Source organism: Ammospiza nelsoni, chromosome 2 (assembly GCF_027579445.1).
Source record: "Ammospiza nelsoni isolate bAmmNel1 chromosome 2, bAmmNel1.pri, whole genome shotgun sequence".
In the NCBI taxonomy this organism is placed as follows: domain Eukaryota; kingdom Metazoa; phylum Chordata; class Aves; order Passeriformes; family Passerellidae; genus Ammospiza; species Ammospiza nelsoni.
Genome location: NC_080634.1, coordinates 89,143,038 through 89,166,846, shown reverse-complemented (window position 1 = coordinate 89,166,846; position 23,809 = coordinate 89,143,038). Strand labels below are relative to the sequence as shown.

The window sequence follows — 23,809 nt, the reverse complement described above, 5'->3', positions numbered from 1 at the left end:
GCCCTTCCTTTTAAAGTTAGATAGCATTTCTGAAATCACATCTAAATCTCCTCTTCTGCAAGTTAAGTTGCATGACTTAAAAGACAGAGAACACAATTCATCATTGTCTGCTCTGCAACAAGTTTTTATAGGTGGGTAGATCATTATCATGTGTCTCCCAGTCTTCTCTTTTCTAAACCAGACGAGCTCCATTTGTCCTTTTTCATACCTCACTCCTTTATCCATCTGTCTCTTCTGGGCTGCATCACATCTTTCCTACAGCAGAGGTCCCAGGCCAGTGTGGGATCCTCAGTGCCCAGATGTGGGTCAGTTTTGGGTGAATCACAGAATGGGTGAAGTTGGCAGGGACCATGGTGGGTCATCTGGTCTGGCCTCCCTGCTCAGGCAGGGTCACCCCAGGGCCCATTGCACTTGAAGTTTGTTGTCTTAGCTTTAAATGATATCATCTTCAGCTTGATACTTAGGTCTTCCCAACTGTTAAATTCTTTTTAATTTAGTGGAACACATCAGGAACAGCAAAATGTTCTCTAGAACCATGTCCAAAACTCTGAAATCTTTATTGAGTTCCTAAGATACTGTCTTGGTTCACAGCAAAATAGATCCATGCATATTACAATTATTTCACAGTTTTTTCGAGAAGCAACCCCAAACAGAAACTTGAACAAATTCACTGAGTTTATTTTCTTTTGCTTGTATTAAAAAAACATCCAAATGGATTGCATTAGTTTTTTTGCTTTCCATAACCTATAAGGAAGTAATTCTCTGCCATTCCCTTTGTCACTGAGAAACTCTGTCAGCATTGCTGCTTAGGAAATTTTAAGGAAGGCTAAATGTAGTAGCGGTTTCCTGCTTAACATGGCATGTTAGCAACAAAATATTCTCTTGTTAATAACAGCTTCTGTTTATTTTTTGCACTGGGATATTCCAGTTACCAAGTGTGAATTTTACCTTGGTTTGTTTGGTTTGAAATAAAAATCAAGTTCACTGGTGATTGGTGTAGTTTTGTGCTCTCTCTCACCCTCACCTGTCATTTTTTCCTCACTGCGGGCCCATCCAGCAGGGTTAGGAAGGAGCAGCAAGCAGGTCCCTCATCTTTCTGTTCAGTGCTGCTCTGGGTTTCTGCAAGCAAGCAGCACTGTGGAATTCCTCCACTGCTCCCTTGTCTTACCCCAGGAACCAGCTTTTAGTGTGGAAAAATTGTTCTGCTAGATCTACCAGAGTCACCCTACCAGTGTCTTTAAAATGTTAAACACCTTCCATGAGGTTCAAATGTTATCTCTTGACAAGAATTCGGTAACTACTGTGGGGGTTTTGAATGTTATCACTTTTAAGCCTGGAGAGCCTGAGAGCATGTGAGCAGCTAAATCCAAGCTGGATGGTCAGCCTTCTCCTAAGTGCTGGATTTTCAGCATGGTGAATGTGAGTTTGAGCGAACTGAAACTGATTAGGGATCAGGGCAGAGCTTGTCTTGTTTTCAGAGTCCTTTCTATTTCAGTCCTGTCCCATCCCGCAGAAAACTGTGGGATCATGGGTTGATAATCTGCCAATACAAAGGAGGAGGATGGGTTCCTCATGTATGGATTTTTTTTTTAACAATTGCAGGTCTCCTGTCTTGGGCATCAGCATTTTGTTGGCTTTTCTGAAAAATCAGGAGAATTTCCTTCAGTCTTGTTTCCTGGTTTTCTTTAACTCCTTTTGATTATATTCTATTATCCCAGTGAAACAGAACAATAATTAAATTCTGGCCCTTTTTTTAACGCACCACCTGTCAGAGAATTATTTCAGTCCTTCTAAGTTGTTCCCATGAAATCAGCTTCAGTGGGCTTACTGACAGGTCACACAAATTCGATATTCTTGAGCACTGTAGTGAGAGAAGGTCAAACTGAAGTCAAATGTTTTGACACATTTAAGGAATTTGTAGAAAAAATTACCCAAGGATTTCTAAGCTTCCTAACGCAACAAAAAGGAATCTTTGCTATGGAAGATTCAAATAGAAATGTTACAGGCATCTCCCAAATACATTTTTTTAGAATGAGCCATACAATCTAGATCCTTCCTGGTGTTTTTGCAACTATGCATAGAATTTAGATACCTCTTAACACTTTCAAAATGAAACACTGAATAATTTTACACCTTATACTATACAGGTAAATAATATCTTTATAATTTACTGTGACACAAATATACATTTATGAACTCAGACTTCACGTAGAGTATGCAGTAAAAATAAAACATTTCTCTCTTGTAAGCTTTTGTTGTTCTTGCTAAAGCTAAAATTTGCTGAGAAAAAGTAGTGAGGGCAAGGCAGCTGTTAGAGAGTGAGGGAGCAATGTATCCAACTTCATCAGGTCACTGGCTTCCCTGCTTTGGCCTGGAACCAGGCTGATTCCCCCAAATGACAGCATCTGCCTCTGGCACCATCCCTGCGTGGCCATCTCTGCCTTCTGCATCTATCACAACCACTGAAGCTTCTGGGTTTTTTTTTTTGTCATTTTTATGTAATATCCTTCAAATTTTGAAATATCTAAATGCATTTTAACCTACTTGAAAGTGAGGAACTTGAACAGTCACGTTATTTCTGCAAGTTAAAATATAGGAATTTTTTTTCACTTAAATTTCATTTAGCCTTTTGTGCTTCTGACGTATTCAAGTTTTGGTTTGGATTTGTGGCATGGCCATTCTTCTTAAACAGAAGCAGAGTGTTACGGGAGGCACAAACTGAAATTGTGATTCAAATGCTAGGGGGTTTTTTGCTGTAGGTTTTTTTGGTGTTTTTTTTTAATTTTTTTTTTTTTGCTATAATGAGAGATAAAAACCTCAATTCCCATTGCGTGTGACTTGAGGGGGGAAAGACATGGATGCTTCTCTGTGGAGCTCTGAAGGTGAGCACGAGTTATGTGATACAGTCATCTTTGCAGTCAGAGTGAATTGGGACTGGCATGTGGAAGAAGCTTACATGAATTACACCAGTCACAGGGCATAAAAGTTTTAACTTTTTCATCATTTTAACATGTACGCATCTTTATTCATGTGTGGACGCAAATTATTCTTTTATTCATGGGTATTCTGGTTCTGACTAAGTTCTCTGTCTAATTTTGATTGCATAACCCTTGGGGCTAATGTGTCAAAATATATAGAACAAGCAGGATATAATGAATAAGATACTAAAAAAGTCATATGTTTTGTGTGGCAGACAGTTTTCTTAGGCAGCTTCCAAGGATGTGTGGTGATACTATTATTTGGTAAAGCATAAACCTCAGGTCCAGTTTACGTTGTCCATTTTCACAAGAAAGAACTGGGAAGGAATTTGCATTTTTCTTAGTTTAAATGTATGCCTGGTCTTTTAGAGAAATTGATTAGCTTTATGGCACAGTGCAGTGTTTAGCTACTATTAGTGTCTTGTGAAAGGAGAGTGAAATACCCTCTATATAAGCTTTTTTTTTCACTGTTTGTATCTTGAAGTTATGTATAAGCCACAACTTTCTCAGGTTCTTGAACCCAGATTTATTACAGTGGTCCTTTTAGTTCTGTGAAAGCAAGCTGCCTACAGAGGTTCTAGAGAGATAGATTTAGGTATAAATTTACATATATAGCCATCTTTATAAATAAATATAAGTGTCTCATTCCATTTTCTGTTGAAATGCTTTCAGCTGAGCAGAATGAAGATGGAATTTCATAATTCCCCATAATTAGATTTTATGCTTAGAGACACTGATACAAGCAAATGATTGCTAAAAAAAATCACAGTTTCTTCTTACAGTGAGCTACATTTGTGTGTTCATGGAAGCAAAAGTCGGGATTTTTGTGGATTTTTTATTTGGGCATTTACAGAGGTTGATTTTTTAAAATCTCTATGATTAGCATGGGGTTTAACTTCTTTGGTTGTTTTAGCTTTATGCAGTTATTAAAATGATCCAAAAAACATCCTCCAAATTTATTTTTATCATGTAGATATGCTAGCACAGATCTGTTTAAAGTTTAGTTCAACATTACCTGTATGGAGTGATGGTTTCTCTCCAATATATAAAAGAATAAAAAATAAAATAATAAGATCTCCATCTGTCTATAAGATCTGAAGGAAAGATAAATTAAAACAAAACATATTAATTCTATTTTTGCAGAAAGGAGACTCAGTGCTTGTCCGCTGAAGATCCTAAGAAGTGATTTTCTGTGAATACATAAAATCTGATGACTTATGCACTGACTTGCTAATAACTTTTTTTTTCCACAATGGGGCTGTTGTGTGGTTTCCATAATGCTGTAAATCATGATTAAACACATAAAAAAGATTGTCGCTCAAGATCCATTTTAAGCCAAGTGAAACATAATGCAGTATAAAATTTACATCATTTTCTTGATTAACCCTGATGAACCTTCAGTCACTATCCATTGTGGTAAAAGTAAATTGGAAATGTTGCTTTGTTAATAAAACATGTATAGACATTTTCATGAGTCATAGATTTGATGGTTATTAACAGCTGACACATTCATAATGAAATACTGTGCTTTGGCTTTCTGTGAAAGTATAATACTGTGCAAGGCTGCAATCCTGCATCCTGTAATTCAGGTCTGTATTTTGGTATGCTTTGGACATCAGATAATTTTGAATGTTGATCTAAAAGCAGAACATAAATACAGGAAAGAGTTTTCAGAATCTGTACATTGAGATGCTGAGTTTGTGTATTTTTCACTCCTGTTTCATAAGGATTCTTAGCAGCACCAGAATTGTTTAACTACTTAAAGCTACTTGTCTTTGTCATCCTGTGAAGTTTTCCTCCTTTTGCTTCTAGGTCAAGAATATTTTTAAATAAACACTCTGTTACCTCTGTACTGGTAAAGGGCTCTTAGATCTGGCTTAATGATATAAGCTAGGTTTGAAGTGGGAAGGGGATAAAATCAGGCTCAATAGAGATGACCTAGGGGTCGCATGCCAGTGTTGGTGTGAAATCAGTGCCCAGCAGAAGTGCAGCTGCATGGGGAGCAAACCCAAGGAGCTGGAAGCCATCGTGCATCAGGAAAACTGCAACAGCATGGTCACTGTCACAGAGGTGTGGTGGGGTGACTTTGACCACTGGAGTGCTGCAGTGGATGGCTGCAAGCACCTCAGAAGGGACAGGCAAGGAAGGAGAGGTAGTGGGGTGGCTCTGTGCATTAGGGAGTGTTTTGTCTGTAGGGAACTCAGGAATAGTGATGGTAAGATTGAGTGCCCATGGGTGAGAAAAGGGGGAAAGCTAACAAGGCTGGGAGTCCAACCAGGATGAAGAGGCAGATGAAAGGGTCTGTGACTGGCTGACATGACATGATCTCTGCTCCCTGTTCTTGTGGGAGGCTTTAGCTTGCAGGATGTTTGCTGGAAACAGCATAGCAGAGAGGAGGCAGCTGAGGAGTTCCTGGAGTGTGTGGAAGTTACCTTCCTGACCCAGCTGGTCAGCAAGCCTAGCAGGGGCAGTGCCCCTGTGCACTGCTAATGTGCTGTTCATGAGCAGAGAAGGGCTGGGGGGAGATGTGCGGATCAGAGGCCATCTTTGGCATAGTCATCATGGAATTATGTTGTTTTCATTTCTTGGTGAAGTAAGGAAGGTGGTCAACAAAACCTCCTCCCTGGACTTTCTGAGAACAGACTTCAGCCTGCTCAGGACACTGTTCAGAATGTCCCTTGGGAAACAGCCCTTAAAAGCAAAGGAAGGCTGGGCATACATTAAGACAAAAATCTTAAAGGCACAAATGCAGGCCATCTCAATGTGCTGAAAGACAAACTGGCAGGGAAGAAGAATTGCCTAGCTGAATAGGGAACTTCTGCTGGAGCTCAGGAAAAGAATGAGAGTATATGACCTTTGAAAGAAGGGGCAGGCAACTCAGAAAGAGTACAAGGATGTCTTTAGGTCATGTAGAAAGAAAATTAGAAAGGCAAAAGCTCAGCTAGAATTCAATCTGGCCACTCCTGTGAAAGATAATAAAACATGTCTTTATAAACACATTAACAAAAAAAAAGAGGGCTGAGAAAAATCTCCATCCTTTCTGGATGTGGAGGGGAACATTGTAACAAGGACAAGGAAAAGCCTGAGGTACTGTTCCCCAGGGCTCAGGCTTGGGGCCAGCCCAGTTTAATATCTTAGTTGATGATCTGGACAAGAGAATTGAATTCACCCTCAGTGAGTTGCAAATGACACCAAGTTGGGAAGGAGTGTTGAGGGAGAGCAGGAAATGTCTGCAGAGAGATCTGGACATGATGGATTAATAGGCTGAGGCCAATTGTATGAGGTTCAGCAAAGCAAAGTGCCAGGTCCTACCCTTGGGTCACAGCAACCCCAGGCAGTGCTGCAGGCTGAGGCAGAGTGCTGGAACGCTGCCCAGCGGAAAAGGACCTGAGAGTGCTGGTGACAGTGGCTGAACATTGTCCAGTGTGTGCCCAGGTGGCCAAGAAGGCCAATGGCATCCTGGCCTGGCCAGCAGGAGCAGGGCAGTGATTGTCCCCTGTACTCAGCACTGGCTATCCCTTGAATGCTGTGTCCAGTTCTGGGTCACTTACTATAAGAAGAACATTGAGGTGCTGAAGCAGGTCCAGAGAAGAGCAGTGGAGCAGAAGTCCTGTGAAGAAGTGAGCTGAGGTTGTTCAGCATGCAGAAAAGGAGGGTCAGAAGTGATCTTGTCACCCTCTACAAGCACCAGAAAAGAGGCTGTGTCCATGTGGGGATTGCGCTCTTCTCCCTGAGAACTAGGAACAGAACAAAAGGAACTCAAGCTGTGTCAGGGGAGGTTCAAGTTGGATCATCAGGAAGAATTTTCATTGAAAGGGTGGTTAAGAGTGGTTGGAAAGTGGTGTCCAGGGAGGTGCTGCAGTCAAATGTTCCAGAAATGACTGGATGTGACACTTAGGGCTGTGATTTTGTTGGCATGGTGGTATTTGCTCAAAGCTTGGACTTGATCTTGAAGGTCTTTTCCAACCTCAGTGATTCTGTGATTGTCCAATTCTATGATTCTGATCTTTGCTTTTGCTGCTTTAAATCAGGTCATATCAGGGTGAATTGTATGGTAAAATTTTTCTACCAGTTGCAGAACTTTCAATCTGTGTGTGCCATGTGAAGTATACCTTGGAGTATTTAGCAGTTCTGCAAATAGCTGTGGGTAGATGGATCACTGTACAGAGCCCCCTGGAAGAAACAGGCTACTTAAGTAGCTTAAAAAAAATGGGAGCAAGGAGGGATTTTTTTTACTCTAAAAGACCTAGAGGCAAAACATAATTTTTCACATTTTTCAGGGCACTTTTTAATTTATTTAGATTTTATAAAGTTTCAGGAAACTTTTAAACTTTTATTAGGTTAATTTTTATGAGTTTTAATTTTTTTTATTACTGAAACTAACACTGAAAATCTTTATTGACTGAAATCCAGTTTTCAGCAAACATACCAAAAGGAAGTTCAACAAACATTTTAAACAAAGTATTAAACACTTACTGCAAAATGTCAAATAGACTTTTAAAAGGCCAAAATTTTTTCATTACATTTTAAAAGTTCAGAGCATCCCTAGAAATCAGGTAATGCTAAGAGTAAATTCAGTTAATGGCACCATTCAGTCTGACCAAGACTGTATGTATAATTTACCTATGTGTGCACATTCTCTACAGAGATGAAAAAATTTTTTAAAAAAAGCTATATTTTTTGACTAATTATGACTGTAAGAAGCCTAAAGAAGAAATGCAAAGGAGAAGAAGAAAGAGCACAGGCTTGGCAGTTGGTAACTGGAACAGTTTCCCATGCATAAGGATACAGTGGGAAGCAGAAATCCTTGTGGAGGAGAACAGGCACAAGGGTGTTGACATCTTTGGCAGGGAAGCAGTGTGAGAGGAGAGTGATCAGATAGAGGAATGGCCAAGCTAGGTAAGGCCTTGTGTAGCAGCAGCTCAGGGAATTCAGCACTGTTAGGATGGGCAGAAAAAATTGTTCTCTCAGTTGAGAGCAGCCCTGAGGAGAAGGAACTTGGGGGTTCTGATAAGAAGCTCAGTGTGGCCTGGCATGGGCACTGGCAGTCCCCAGAGCCAGCTGTACCCTGGGCTGCACCCACACAGCGTGGCCAGCAGGAAAAGGAGAGGACTCTGCTCCTCTTCCTCCCTGGTGAGCCCCCACCAAGGGTGCTGCACCCAGCTTGGGTCCTCGGCACAGCTGGGATGTGATGGCTTGTGGGATGGAGCCCAGAGGAGGCTTGGAGATGATCAGAGGCTGGAGCACCTCTGCTGGGAAGACAGGCTGGCAGAGTTGGGGTTGTTCAGCCTGGAGAAGGGAAGGCTCCTGGGAGACCTCATGCCACCATCCAGGACCTAAAGGGAGACAGCAATGGAGCTAGGAAGGATCTTCTGGCCAGGGCATTAGTGATAGAACAAGGAGGAATGGCTTCAGACTGAAAGAGGGTGGGTTTAGGTTAGAAATAAGGTAGAAATTCTTTGTATGAGCATGGCAAGACAGTGGAACAGAGTTGTGGGTGCTGCATCCCTGGAGTGTTCAAAGCCAGGTTGGGTAGGGTTTTGAGTAGCCTGCTGTAGTGGAAGGTGTCCCTGTCCCTGCCCAAGACACAGGCTTGGAGCTAGATGATCTTAAAGGTCCCTTTCAACCCGCACCTTTCTGTCATTCTGTGGTTCTGTGGTTCTGTGGGCTGTTGTGTTTTTAAAATACAACATAAAAGTAACATTTACAAAATGAAATTAAAGGATATTATTGTGATCTGTCAGGTTTATGCTCTTCAGTCGTATTTTTTTTTAAATCTATACCTATGAGAGATATGGATGAGGATACAAAAGGAATACTTTGTCGCACCTACAGTATCTGTTTCTTGGCAGCCAAGATTTTCACTGTTTCTAGAGGTTTTAAATTTAATTTTGAATTGTGAGGAAAAAGAAGCTCTTTCCAGGTCTAAGATTATTAGCAGTGGTGAATTTTGCACTTGTGAATATACTTTCAAAGAATATATTGTTAGAGCAGTGCAAAATCAAAGCTCTTGTAATGTTTTGTTTCTAGCTTGGCTCAGTGTTGTTTTAAGATCTTCAGCCATCTTAGGCAATTTTGCTAGCAGAATCAGGGTTATAAAAGAAAACAAGGTATTGAAAACAGGATTACCTATTGATACAAAGTGGTAAATTTTTGAATATCTATGTGTAATGTAACTATGGACTGGTAAATTTTTATAATTTGATGAAATTATTTTTCCTGAAACTAAAAATAAATTAGAATTATGTCTCAGTTTCTCTCATTGAGGAAAACTTCACAGAGGGAAGAAAATGTGCTTGTTTTGTCCATAGTGAGACTGGAAGAGGTGCTCTTATAAAAGCAGGTGTTGAACTAAATACGATTTTTTAATGTTCCTCTCTTGTGATGCTCTGACTCCACAGCTTAGGTCCCAGTCTTAACTGCAGCCCTAGGTCTTCTCAGCATTTTGATATACATATTTAAAATTCAGTCAGGTTGCATAGGAAAGCACTTCTATTTTGTGAATGTCAAGTATGAGTGCCTGTAAGGTAATAGCTGCACCCACAATTAGCCTTTCCTTGGTTCCTTCCACTTGCCCAGTGTTAACCCTCAGAAGGCCTGACCTGAAAGCTGCAATGCTGATTTTGCAGATATGATATGTATATATTCATTTGTTTGGTGGATGCAATATATCTGCCCCTGAAAATACAGCTCCCCGTTTTGGACTTGGAATTTCCAGGCAGATAATTAAAGTAATCTCACACCTTCTAGCCTGCACCTGCCACCGTGAGAGGCTGCCCCAGCTCAGCTTCCCCTGATCATATTCATGTTTGGTCTGTAGTGTTTCATGGCTAATACAAATCATAAACAGGCTGCAAAAGCTGAAGCGTCAATGAAGCCTAGCTTTAAAATTGCTGGAAGCTAAAGTTTTAAAACTGATACTGCAAAGTGAAAAATGAAATTTAACCAGGCACTTTGGTGAAGGAAAAATAATTTATTGGATGTAAGATGAAAAGCTGTGAGAGTAAACATCAATCTCATCTTAGACACATGTCATTGATTGATGTTTGCTCTGTGCTGCTGCCTGGAGGTAAACTCTTTGAAATAGCAAAATAGGTACTTTATCTGTCTGTGGATAGGAGCACAGTTTGTTAAGTTACTGCTTTTTTGAGACCCTGCTACATCTTTATGTTCAATCAAAGTGAAAACAGTAAATCAGAGTAATTGCTTTACCCCACGGCATTCCTGTTTGTAAATGGGAAAAAATACTGTAAAAATCCTCAAATTAACTTCTGCTGTTTAGGATAGATAAAAAGTCTAAAAAAAGCCAGTTGTAGCCTAGGAAGGTATTTTATTGATTATGACACTTGTTCATCAAAGGCAGCTCCTTTGTTATAATTTAACTGATAGTTCAAATATCATTAGGGAAAATATTTAATGCTCAAAAATAAAAGGTTGCCATATCTTGGAGTTCCCTATACCCTGTCAGCAATGAGTTTCCAAGCAGATACCATTTATACTTATCTGGAAATGAAACCGGTACCTAGAGGTTGGCCAGCAAAAACCATGGACATGAAGAGTGAAATAGAAAACACTACTATGTTATACATGGCAATTCAGCAAACAAGACAACCTGAATTGGTGTAATTAAATCATTAGAGTTAAGACTGTTTTCTAAAAATGTTTGAGGCTTTTGCCTTTACAGGGTCTCAATCTGACTCGTCCTTTTGAGTTTTAAAATATGGAAGAAATACAGGAATGAGGGTACATTAAAATTCAGAATCCAGTTTCTATTTTGAATTGAGTTTCATAATCACTGTCCTGCATCAGGGCTGGGTTGCTTTTTTATGGTGTTGTGTAAGTTTTTCCTTTGACTTACTCTATTTAGCTACTTTAGCATAAATGTAGTAATTCAGGGGAGAATTAGACTATTAAATATTTAAGAAAATGTCCTCACTTCAGCCTGAAATTTAGTATATTGATTTGTGTGCCAGATTAAAATTTGTGGGGAAATATTGAGAATAATCAGTAAACCATTTTAAAATTTATTTTCTTGAAATATTGCCTGTTTTCCACAGCTTTGAAGCTGTTCTAGCTTTGTTCATAATTCAAAAATGACCGTGTGCTAAAATTTAATTTCAAAGATATATAAGACCTCGCAGAAAACTTGTTCACGGGTCTAGGTTTATTCTTGAAATGCACATATCTTTTAGTCACTTACTGTATGGGTTATGTTTTTGAGGTGGGGTTTTTTTGTTTGTTTGGAACATGATCAGCACTGTGCTGATCTGGACTGCACCCAGCAGCCTGGGGATGGCGTCACTCCCGTGACACCAGGAGTGGATGCTGTAGTCTGATGACATTTTGATGGAGCGTCTTCATTTCCTGATGGAAGAAGAAGGCTCAGTTTAAGAACAAGTGGGGAGGATGACAAAATTTGGGAGAGAAGCTCAGCCCTGGGAACTAGGTCTTCCCTAGCAAAGGACTGCCAGGAACTGTGGGTTTGCCAGTTTAAGAAATTGCTGCCTGTTAGCATGAAGCATCAGTTCTGCTTTCGTAATTAATATGTCTAGACTTCAGGTTCTGAATGTTTTGTGCTAAGTGCCACAGGTAGCTGCCAAGGTGAAGGAGATCAGCCTCCTGGGTAAACATTAACTGCAAACAAACAAGCTACTCCTGCTAAATTTATCTAGCAGTATTTATGTGCATGGGGAGGTAGAAGAAAGATGTGAATGTATATGGGTGTGGCAAAGCCCTCACAATTCAGAGAATAATGAACTAAGTCTTTGGACTGGAAAATTATATTGGAAGGTCTGGAAAGGCGAAGGCAAGATTGCAGGGTGCTGCTAATGGTAAGTTCAGAAACTGTGGCCAGGTCTCTGTACACATGTGGTAACACCTTCCTCTGTCCTGCTGGTACAGCTGGCTGGGTGACAGACCCCTTCCTTTTCCAGAAAATAAACTGATGCCAAGAAAGGGCAGTACCAGCAATCTCACCCTCATTTTACCTACCTGTGTCTTTAACAGCCTCAAAGATGCCAGCTGTTAGGAGGATGGTGATCTTGTAACAGAATAACAGTACCCTTCCAGAATCTCCCTTCGTGATGCAGCAATTTTGTGGCTTCTGAAAAGGTCAAGCAGCATCGTTAATGCTCACCATGTAATTCCTCTGTGAAGGTGCAGTGCTTCATTTGTGGGAAAAGACATGTTCCTCTGAATGCAAATTTGGGTGTTCCCAAGCTGAAGGACAGGAGGATATGTTGGTGCATTGTCACCACCTTGTTTATCAGGGAGATGAGACCTTTATATTTGAGTTTGAGTTGCTTCAAAAAGTGATATCTGAGCAAGTCAGGAATAGAGTGCTTAAAAAAAAAAAGAGGAAAGAAAAGAAAAGGAGATTTTTTAACACCTAAAACTTAGGCTTTTTATATGATTTCTTTCAGCCTAGCCTGAGACAACATAACTCTTTGGACTTTGTAGGAGATTAAATCCAGCCCTAGGTTTTTCAGGTAAAATTATTGCTCTGCTCCTGGGCTGTCCCCTGAGCCATCTCTGTCTATTTCTAATTAAGGACTAAAGGAAACAGTTCCTTCTGTTGGGAGGAGTAGCATGAAGAAAGTGCCACTACCACCCTCCCACCAGGAGCCAGCATGCCTGGGCTCTCTCTGCAAGCTCTTCTCACAGGGCATGGCCAAAGACTGGGGACCATCCAGGTAATCTGCCAAAAGGTACCACAGCAGATCAAAATTCATTAAACATACCTACTCTGACGTGTTTAGCAATGCATTGGAAATCTCATCTGGCAAATATCTGGGAGTGAAATTATTCTGTGTATCTGGAAGAAGCAGAGGAGGTAGGGATGCTGTGGCTGGGGTGGTGGGGGTGCACTGAAAACTCTTTGAGCCCGAGATAGTGGCCTTTAGGCACAATGCAATTCATTGGTATATCCAGCATGTGTCTTGGCAGATCTTAGGGCTGAGATAAATCAAAAAAGCAATGTGCCAGGTTTGAGATAATTTAATTTCTATTATACAGCCTTTATTCATACATAACTTTTGCAAGAGTTTGACTTGTTGCTCACATTCTGGTTCATGTCCTTTAAGCATGAATTAGAAACAGATGCAACATTTAAAAAATAACAATATACCATTTAAAAACTGTTTGAATTCACCTTTTGGAATTTGACCTGCATGAAACAAATATAAATGACACTGACTTTTGAGTGGTGAGTGTTTGCATATTCTTTGGCTCCGAGTCTTACAAAACTGATCATGAATACTACACATATATATGCATATTTCACTCACATATGTAGACATGCCCCGATGAGGAAAACGTCATGAGGTTTTCATGGGCTTGTTCTTCATGGCTTAGCTATTGAAACAAGACACAGATTAAACCATTAAAAGGTACTTCTGGGATTGTTTTAGATTGCAAATTTAAAAAAAATAAAGAAGGAATCTATTAAAAAGAATCATTTTCCATTAACTGAAGTGTTTGCAATAAAGACAATTATAGCAGTTGGCAGTATTCTCCTTGAACCAAAACAAATAAATACATTTGGTGACATACGTTCAAGGAAATGTGATTGCTGCAATGTTCATGCAAATAAGGAGCAGCTTCACAAATGCTAGACATTTTGCCATCTGGTATTACCAAAGGAACACAACTCTCAACTTGTAGCTCTTCCTAACTTACTGCTTGTAGATGGTGTATTAGGCATTGTCACAGTTCTGACATTTGCATAATCATTCTGAATTACTGCAGGTTGTGCATTGCCTTGCCAGCAGTGAATTCATTTGAGAAGGGGGTTCAGAGACCTGGTGACTTGTATGACTTCATCAAATATATCTCTGTCCAATAAAGGGGTAAAAATGTTCTATCACACCAGTGAATTTTTAAATTTGTATGAGGACTAGTGAAGAATGTTGCACTTCCTAGAAATTAGGTAGAGACCAGTATTGTAAATTATCTCAGGGAAGCTGCCCATCTCTATTTGGCTGCAGGCTAGAGTACAAATGCAAAGCTTCTCAAAGAGTCAGAGAATTCTGGATGGGGAAATGTAGCTGACAATGAAGTTATAACCTGATCTCTTAAAACTCCAGGAAAAGCAATCCTAACAACAGTTATTAAGCATGGCAGAAAGTCTGGTTTAGACACAGGTGGCTCTTAATTGACTCAGCTGATGGCAGTAGGCTCAATGGCACAATGAAGTGGAGACCTCTGCTCTCACAGCAGTCGATGACAACTGCTCTGCCTCTGGTCTCAGCAGCGTGTGCAGGAGGTGTTCTCACTCCCAGGAGCCCATGGGGAGGCCTTCACCATCCCCTTCTTACTGCAAGAAGGCATTTTCCATGCCCAAAACTCCATCCCTATGATGGCCTCCTCATTACGCTGCTTTTCAAGGGGAGGGTGTTGGGGTGAATAACATGCATTGCTCATGAAAAGTATGGGATAAAACCCCAAAAACTCTCAACCACCTGTAAGTGGTTGTAAACAAGGTGGTGTTTGGACACTGTCTCGAACCTGCTGTGCTGAAATCCTGTGTTTCACAACAAACCCCTGTGTCTGAGAGCCGTGCTGGGCCCCTGGCATCTGCCCCCAGACCATCAGAGGGCTACTCTGCAGTCCTGCTCGAGTGAGCAGCATCAACAAGAAAACAAAAGATTTTCTGTTCATTTAGTGACTGTTGAGGCATTGTTCTAAAGTATTAATAACATCTAACATATCCTGTGTATTTTCAGCTCTCTCCAGTCCTGAATTACAATCAGATAGCTGTTGGCCTTTTGGCTGCCTTGCCTGAGGCATACTAGGTAGCATCACATGGGTAGCCAATGCAACATATGCTTTGTTAACTGGGAAGCTGGTTAGCAAGACAACGTTTATCTTATTAACACATGGTGCACTTACATGACATTAATATATATTCCTACTCTACAGATTTACTCTGTCAGAGGAAAAACATTAGCTGAGCTAAGCAAAATAGGAATCAGCATACTTGTCACCTTGTCCTGAAATAGCATGTTAACTTTGTTAGACATGTTGGCTTCCTTTGTGAGGACAATAAAACATAACAAACTGAAATGTGTAAAACTGAAAGGTGTTGTTCTGTAGAAATTCGGAATAAGAATTCTCTGGTTTATGTTGCCATGTATTTAACTAGAATTCTGAAAATAAAAAAAGTCAGTTATTATTCTGAATGACTATATTGGAGCTAAAGTTGTTAATTTCTGAAAATTAATGCTGTTGTAATGCAGTGATTTTATTCTCTCTCCAGCTACACTCTACTAGCCATACATACACTGTTGTGCCACTGTTCATTTATTCACGTTCTGTGGTTGTGATAGTGTCAAATCCATCAGAAAGAGGAATTGTTTCAGTAGTAGTTTCACAACTTGGCTGATTAGCAGAGATCAGAAGAAGCAACCTAACTGTGGAAACCACTATAGCATATAGTTTTAACAGCTCTTTAGGGAGCTAGTTAATGAAAGAATCACTACAGAAATACAGTGATGTGAAAAAAGGAGCATTTTCATACAACACTCAGAGGATATGTCATAAGTGGGAACATGTTCATAATTTCTGTTTACTCACAGCTGTAATTACCATCTGCCTTAAGAGAACTTCTAGTCTTTCTCAAAAAGTTGCTTAGATATTTCCTTTGTCACATTTCAAGCAGAGAAGTTCTGTACAGACTAGATCCTGCCATGTGATTCCTTTTTTATTTTTCTGTAAGAATTTAATTATCTATTCTCTGTGTGAAGAAAGCACCAGCATTCCCAGAGACCTGAACCTCCCCAGCCTACTTGAACTGGCATTCATCTGATTCATGTTTGTGCTTATTTTTGCCATCTGTCTGCAAAAAAGAGTTCTTAACTTTTAAATGCACACTGGTTTACATGCTGCCCTCTAATTTTTAACTCTTAAAAACTATTTATCTTTTTTTTTCTCTAACTCCAGCGTCTATGAGCCAGATAGAAACGTGCTGCGAAGGAAGGAGTGGGAAAGGAGAAACCAGGAGGCCCAGCAGGACAATGGCGCGTTTAACATGAGCTATTCCCTCTTCAGTGAACCCTACAAGGTAGATGCTTCCCAGCTGGGCGAATCTTTGTTTATTTATTTTTTCCTCAGTACAAAAATGTAGCCTGCAGAAGGCACTGTCCAAGTTTCATCACCCTCCCACGAGTGCTAGCTTCCCAAAATTCACAGAGAACATGCATGATTCCCTGAGAGTCAGATTTTATATATATTTATGTTTATGTATGTGTATAAAGCTTCTTCTAGTGTTTAGCAGCACACAAGAGTGAAATAAACTAGAAATATCCCAGCAATATTTGAGATGGAATTAAAATTAGGAGGTGAAGGTGAAAGTATCCTGTTTTTGCAATACTTAGAAGAAAACAATTGTGTAAGACTAGTGTGTGAAGGTCAAGCACTACTGTAAACACTGTGCCCTGGCCAAGGCTATTGTACTGAAATATCTTTTTTTTCCTATAAGAATTACCAGGATAATAAGAAAATTTGTCTGCTATACATGTTTTTCCTCCACCAAAGGCAGAAATAGCACAAGAGTCTCAACTCCCTGTGTTGTTCCTCATGGTAACAGCAGTTTGATGAGGCACGACTGTCTTTCATCACTCCCCACTAGAAGGTCAAGCAGGGCCTTTTACACTCTGCAGGAGTTTGAAAATGGTGAACAGGACCAGAGAGCAATGTCCCATGGGGCTGCTCCTCTCCCTCAATTTACGCAACAACCACTTGTTTGTATCAAACCATCATCATGTATTTTCTGCTGTGCCCTTCCAGAAATGTCCAAGTTACCGTAACAGCTGCCACACTGTGTAGCCTTTCACTCCATGAAGCATCACTTGCCCTTGATGCTTAGGGTGCTTTAGTGCCTCTTTCCAGGAGAGCTATTTGGAACCTGGCACCTGGCTTCTGCTTTGACTTCCATGCTTACGTTTTAATTCTTGTGCTCCAGGGTCAGCTTTTAGCTTGCTCTTCTTCCAGATTGTTGCTTGTATTTAGTCCCTAATAAAAAAGAAAGATCTGCCACTTTCAAACCATGTCCCTTGAAGGAACACAGCTCTGTCTGCCTTGAAGCTGACCTCCAGCTGCCCGGACTTCAGATTCATTACAAAGGCATTTAGAAACCATGTCAGATGTCTTGAACTCCTCAATGACCTACTTGAAAATGTCTGCCGTGAGACCAGTCAAGGGCTAATCCATGGAAGAAAGCCTGGAAAGCATAAGTCAGCTGTGTCTTGGCATTTCTTGAGGGCTGTGCTGCAGTGATGACTTAATGATTTTCCATTTGGTCCAGTCAAACAGACCACACAGAAAAAGGACCTGGCCTTTTGCTCTGTCTCCTGTACTGTTTTGTCTTTGGTGCCTCAAGTTGGTGATACTGAAGCTCAAATCACTTATGAAAGGGATATCACTTCAATTATTACTTCTGTGCTGATGTACTAACTGTCATGGCACAGATGTGATGTGCCATGGACACACCAGCAGTTTCTGAGTTAGGATGCCATAAGGCACCTCTGTGCAACCACAGTAAAATTCCATCAGCTTTAACAGGAGTGGATGAAAAATCACTGCTGCCTCTAGAAGCAGAGAGTATCCTATGAGGCAAGCAGAGTAATGGCTCCTTTCCTGTTTCTTACCTTTAAACATTGTGTCCCTACTTTGAACACGTGTGAAAAGAGGGTGCTGCAGAAATACATCCTGCAGCTAACTTTGTCAAGGAGACTTGGGGAAAGGCAAAGTCCAGAACAGCAGTATAACTCACAGCTATGTTGGTGTGGCAGAGTTGCTTGGGGTGATAGTCCTTCTGATAGTATTGGACATCAAAACTTCTATCACTGGCATACTCTGGATGTCATTTATACACTGGCAATGGACCATTGGGCTCTCTGAACTAAGTCAAGTGTTTGTGAACCTTCAGTGCAGGGAGAAAGAGCTGTGGCTTTTTGATCTTACTGTGTAGAGAGCCTAACTGCAAAAGAGGAAACCTTTCTGCAAAAGCAAAACTGAAACCCACTTGTAGTCCCTTTAAAGATCGTGTTCACCTTTTAGGGGTTTCCAGAGGGGAATGAAGTTATAGAGGACATTCACTGCAAGTTCTGATTAAATTCAGTATTCCTCTGCACAGCTTGAGAAACATGAGCTAAAGTCAAAGGATATGCTATTCAGAAGACCATATTTGAAAATCAAAGGCAGGCTGGAAATCTTCTAAATATTATGTCCTCTCTCACCTTGACATGTATCACTACTACTGTAACATCAAATTTTCTCAAAAATCCTGACTCTTCAGGTTGCCCCTTGTCCTGTTCAAAGTATCTATAGCAACCCTCTATGAAGGATTACAGGAAATCCAGTATCTTTTACATAAAGTCTCTTTTACAGGGGAATGAAAAAGTAGGAAATTAGTTCTGGATATTTTCTGGACAGAACACCTTGCCCCATTAACTATGTAAGTATTTTCAGTGAAGAAAAAAATTCTGCTGGTCTTCCATGCAGCCGTCAGGTTTATTTTTAGAAGTGTTATATGTTGCCATCTTCAAATGCTTGGATTTGTCTTGCATTGCAGAAGAATATCAGAGCACTCTAAGTTAGACATGTTTGCACAGAATGCTTTTCCTACTTACCCATTTTGTGACCATATTTTCCCTGTGGGAATGCTTAAATAAGGCCAGCAATATTTCAGAGAAGATAATAGGACAAACTAAAGCTCATAACAAGTTACCTCAGATCCCACTATGTTCCCAAGAGGATGTAGGTGAGTTCTCCTATATGAGAACAGCTCAACACAAAATCTCACCTGAAGCTATCCCGAGTGAATCTTGCAGGAATAAACAGCACAGACCAGTTGTCAGCCTATGCCATGATACCAGTTTGCTGCAGTTATTCTTGTGGTTATCTGGGATCTCTCAGTACAAGATGTCTGTTTAGGAAACCCTAAAAATAAAAGGTTCAAAACTGTGGAGTTTCTCTTGAATACCTTCCCTTCCATACCCCCAGTTTTCCAGATTAACTGATGTGGTTGCTACATCTTTCGTGTTTTTAAATGTAACTTTAAGAGGATCTTCTCCACTTCCTTTACTCCCTTCTTTCTCCTTCCTTTTGTTTTCCCCTAAAACAGAGTCTTGAGATGAAAGCTTGGCCTTCTGAAACTAATAGGAGTTTTCCCATTCAGACCCCATGTCTGTCTGGAAGAGAGAAAGGAGAACTCCACTGCCTCATTACTGTCTTCCTCTGAAAACGTAAAGCAAAGGACATCACACGCCTGAATCTTGGCAGGACTCAAAAAATCTCTGCTGTAAAAATGCAGAGATATAAATAATGATATACCCTTTTGCTTACAGTGGCTTTTTAAAGCAAGAATTTTCAATCTTTTCCAGCATGTTTTGTTTGCTTGTTTTATTTCTTTGTGAAGCTTCTGCCTTTTCAGTCAGGAAGTAAATGGATCATTTTTAAGACAATAATTAATCTTGAAGGGGAGGAAGGGTGGCTGTATTCCCCTGCTATGCACAGCAAGCACTGAGAAATGTGAAGAATTTGGCAAGGGTTCTGTTCACCTTTTTTTTTTTTTTTTTTTTTTTACAAGAGGAGAGTGCCCTGGAATGAGCACCCTGTCAGAGCATTGTTAAAGAAGGGACATAATCTGTACTTTTCTCATTTCCCACAAGCTGTTTTCAAGTCACCTCAGAGCATTTGGCTGGCTTAGACTGACAAATTCATTCAGCGCTTGCATGGGATGTTGTGTGGCCTCCCAGATGGTTATGAAAACTTAGGCAGGCAGAGGAAGAAATTGAGAATGCAGTGTTTTCATTCATGACTGAAGGAGAGCTTGCACTGGGCTACAGGAAAAGTTTTATCATGGTCAGATTTAATCCAAACCATTCTGTGCAGTTGCAATAATAAATTTTCCAGTTTCCAGGTAATATACTTTAACTACAGCATGATATCTGTGATAGATTTCTTTTTTTATATACTCTAAGGCCCTTTATAGCTTTTCCAGTTCAGGGTAGATTTAAGATGTTGACAAGTGTCTTCAGAGACAATAAGGATTTTCAATTTCATCCCTCAACGCTGCTGCTGAATAAGGCAGTCTTACTTCAGTATGGATTTGAGCAGAAGCATGCAGGGAATTTTGTTTTTCTTATGTTGACTGTAACAGAACACTTGATTTTTGTTTTGCAGACTAACAAGGGGGATGAGCTTTCCAATCGCATCCAGAATACTTTGGGCAACTATGATGAAATGAAAGACTTGTTAACTGACCGGTCAAACCAGAGCCATCTTGTTGGGGTTCCAAAACCTGGGGTTCCTCAGACATCTCTCCCCAAGGCCGATGAACACCTTATCTCAGACTCGAGACCACCACCTCCTCCTCCTACTTCCAGCACTACTTCTTCCACACCAGCATCCCTAGCAGCCCAGCAGAGCAAGAGTACCACAATGGGCTGGCAGAAGGCTGGGCATAATGTCACTTCAGATGGCCAGCAGAGAGCGAGCAAACATGGACACCGGTCGCTGGAGTCACACAAGGGTGACTTCAAACTGGCCAGCCAAAAATCCAGTTTGGAGAAACTAAAACACTATGCATCGAGTCCCACCTCCTCCTCTTCCTCCTCCTCTTCTTCCTCTTCCTCCTCCACCTCCTCTTCCTCCTCCTCCTCCAATACTGCCCAGCAAAGCTCGCTGAGGGCCACATTAGGAGACAACACCAATAGAGTCCAACAGACAGCGAAGCTCAGTTGCAGCTCAGAGGGAGGAACCAAAGTCCAAGAGAGGCCAGCAAAGCACGGTGGGGGGCACTGCGTCCAAAACTTCCCACCCTCTCTTGCTTCAAAGCCCAGTCTGGGCCAGCAGAAGCCAACAGCCTATGTAAGGCCAATGGATGGTCAGGACCAGGCTCCGGATGAGTCTCCAAAGCTGAAGTTACCAGCAGAGACAACCAAGTCATATCGGGGAGTGCCTTCCAGCAAGCCTGATTCGGCCAGGACCAAGGCAAAGATCACCAAGTTCAGCATTCCTAAGCAAGAGGAGGTAAATGTTTTTATATTTCTTATGACATACCCCCATGGATGGATGGATGGATGGATGGATGGATGGATGGATGATGTCTTATTGCACCTGTCTCTATATATTTTTAACATACTGGTTTGCATATTGATATTTTTGGTGACATTGATATAGTGTATTGCAAATAGCAGCCTCACAGCAATTTAAAGGTATCTCAACACCAAAATGCTCTTTGTGTTCAGGACCAGAACACTTTCTACACTGGCACATTTTCTAGTAGTATATATTATTTCACTGGCTCTTTCCAGAGTGCTCATTTATAAAATGTGAATTTTTTTTTTGGCAGGTGTATTGCTTCTTGGTGTTCATATTTCATTGATTTCTTTCTCTTTGGCAAAGATTAAATGAAGTGAATGTGACCAGAAATAGTTCTACCATCCTCAATGTCAAAGTAGTTTCACAATATAAATAAATTACTTACACAATATGAAATCTGTGGAATAGATGAGAATAGAGCAATGAGACTCTCCTTTTAGTTAATATTATCGGTTTATGTTTCAAGCCAATTTATGAGAAGACTGAGGTTTCCTTTTTAAAGAATTTCCATCTGTAGAAACCTGGTGTAGTGGGTTGACCCAATACACCTGGCCATGCTACAAGTATGAGAATGTGTCTGACAAAGCTTTTAGACAACTTTTATTTATCAACAATAGATATAAAATATGTCTGCTTGAACTTACTGTATATTAATTTAGTTCACATTCCTCTTATGCCAGGAGGACACTTTGCTTTACCACTTTGCCTGTGATTGTTTTTGACTATTTGGTCTGTTTTGATGGGAAGGAATTGATTTGTTTTGGCAGAATAAAGGGTGTTTTTTTAATTCAAGCATGTATTCACAGGCCTCTATGCCAATACAAAGATGGTCAATCATCCTCTTTTGAAAATTGATAGATCTCCCATGAATTCAACAATTTATAGAACTATAGGACTCTATTTGACTGAATCACTGTGACTTTCTCAGAGAAGAAGCAATGATTGTTTACTCTTTTTTGACAGCTGTGGTGTATCTTGAGATGTTCTAAGTCTTAAAATTTTGTTTCTGGCATTGCTAAAGAAGAGGAAAAATCTAATTTTTGGTGGAATTCTCTGGCCTCTTAACGCCTGCTTTTCAGAAATGGAGTTGACTCTTGTATTCCCCTTGGGTTTGGTTTGGGAAAGAAATCTCTCTGGAAGCAATTATTTCTGTGATTTTTCTCTAAGTGAAAGTTCCATCAGTTCCAAACAACCTGTAGGTGATATGTTGTCCCTGAAAAGGGGTTGTTTTAGGCTCTTAAGCTAGATCTTATAAGCAAATTTACATTCACAAAGTGCTGTAATTGTGCAGATAGATCAGGTAACGGCAGATAGTAATATCCATTTAGCTGTTATTACCCCTTTCAGACTTGTGCTTCTATCTGCAAGTGGGAAGCGTTGCTAGAATTAAAGATGCCTGTGGCAATTATCTGACTCGTTCAAATTTCCCCCCTCTACATGTAGGGAATACTCTAAGGACTAGTATGGAAAGGAGTTCTGATAGGCAATCATTTGTTTGTCTGAAACTCAGGATTTACCATTTGCATTCCAAATTCGTCTGCCTCTGGAAAGAAAGATTTAATTTGTTGTATGCAATCCATGCTGCTGCATAAGCATAAGTTTATACTGCAGTTTCTAGATGAGGAAACACAGCTGAGATCCCCCTAAACTAGCTTGTTTAGATACTGATGGCAATGTAGACTATAGTAGGAGAGAGTGGACTGCAGGGTACCTACTAAAATATTCATCAATTTCTCACGGATTTTATGTGATGCAGTGTTAATAAAACAGCATTAGATAACAGAATATAAACATTCAACTGAAGTTGAAGGAGGTGGACCAAAAGCAGTGTCTGGTGGTTTAAAAAAGATTTTATGAAAATTTATGGACAAATTTCGAAGAAGAAAAATAGTAGGTACTATGGGTATTGGGGTTTGAAACTGGAGCTAATGAAAGACAATGTTTAGATCTGAAAAATCAATGAAAGACAATGGACCAGCTATTTTTCACTTATCCTGATATTTTCTTTGTTCTAACTTTTTCCATCCCAAGTGGCACAAGCTGAAACTGGTAACCCACTGGTATTGCTACAGGGAGAAATATTGACCAAGACTGAAAGTTTTTTATTTAGTGTTGCCTAATCCACCCGCTTTTTGATTTTCAGTTGGACTTCTTTTAATTCCAAAATGTTTTTCCATTTATATTATTTGTATCATAAATCTTCTAGTAGAGTTGTGTAAGAATTCCCATCCTTTTAAAAAATTTCTGCTATTAAACTCATAAATTTTCTCCTTTACATCAAATGTTTGCCATCCCCCCTTAGGGCCAGAGGTTTTAAGCTGCTTGCAGCACAAAAGCTGCCATGGTCCTGTGAATGTTTGCAGGCAAAATGGCAAAATGAGGCCTCTGTTGTTCAGTGAGGCTAAAGGTGTTGGCCAGGACAGACCTGGTATCCCCAGTGGCTGTGGGAAGAGCTGAGATGTCATATAGGATGACTGTGAGGGAAAGCAGGCTGACAAGGAGGCTGCAGCAGTGCCTGGAAGCTACATGGAAACAGAAATGAGAGTGGCAGAAAGCTGTTTAAGAGCAGCCAGGAAAGAAGGAGGGCTTGGGGTAGGGTATCTGAAATGCTGGTAGTGAAATGAAGCTCTGTGTCTGCTAAAACAAAAGGTGTGTGGCTGAGAAGGGCTGGCAGGGCAGTCACTGTGCTCTAGGGTTTGTGTAGGAAGCACTGGGAGGCCTTCCTG

At 40.4% G+C, this 23,809-nt stretch overlaps 1 protein-coding gene across 1 annotated transcript in view; it reads left to right on the top strand.

Annotated features, from left to right (window-relative positions):
- The first annotated feature begins 14,996 nt into the window (after positions 1–14,996).
- AFF3 (ALF transcription elongation factor 3) overlaps positions 14,997–23,809 on the top strand; it is a 266,527-nt gene continuing 257,714 nt past the window's right edge. Inside the window, exons 1-3 of the mRNA XM_059493960.1 lie at positions 14,997–15,067; positions 15,918–16,038; positions 20,163–21,011. Of these exons, the coding sequence (XP_059349943.1) occupies positions 14,997–15,067; positions 15,918–16,038; positions 20,163–21,011 (1,041 nt within the window). The remainder of the gene's footprint in view (positions 15,068–15,917; positions 16,039–20,162; positions 21,012–23,809) is intronic.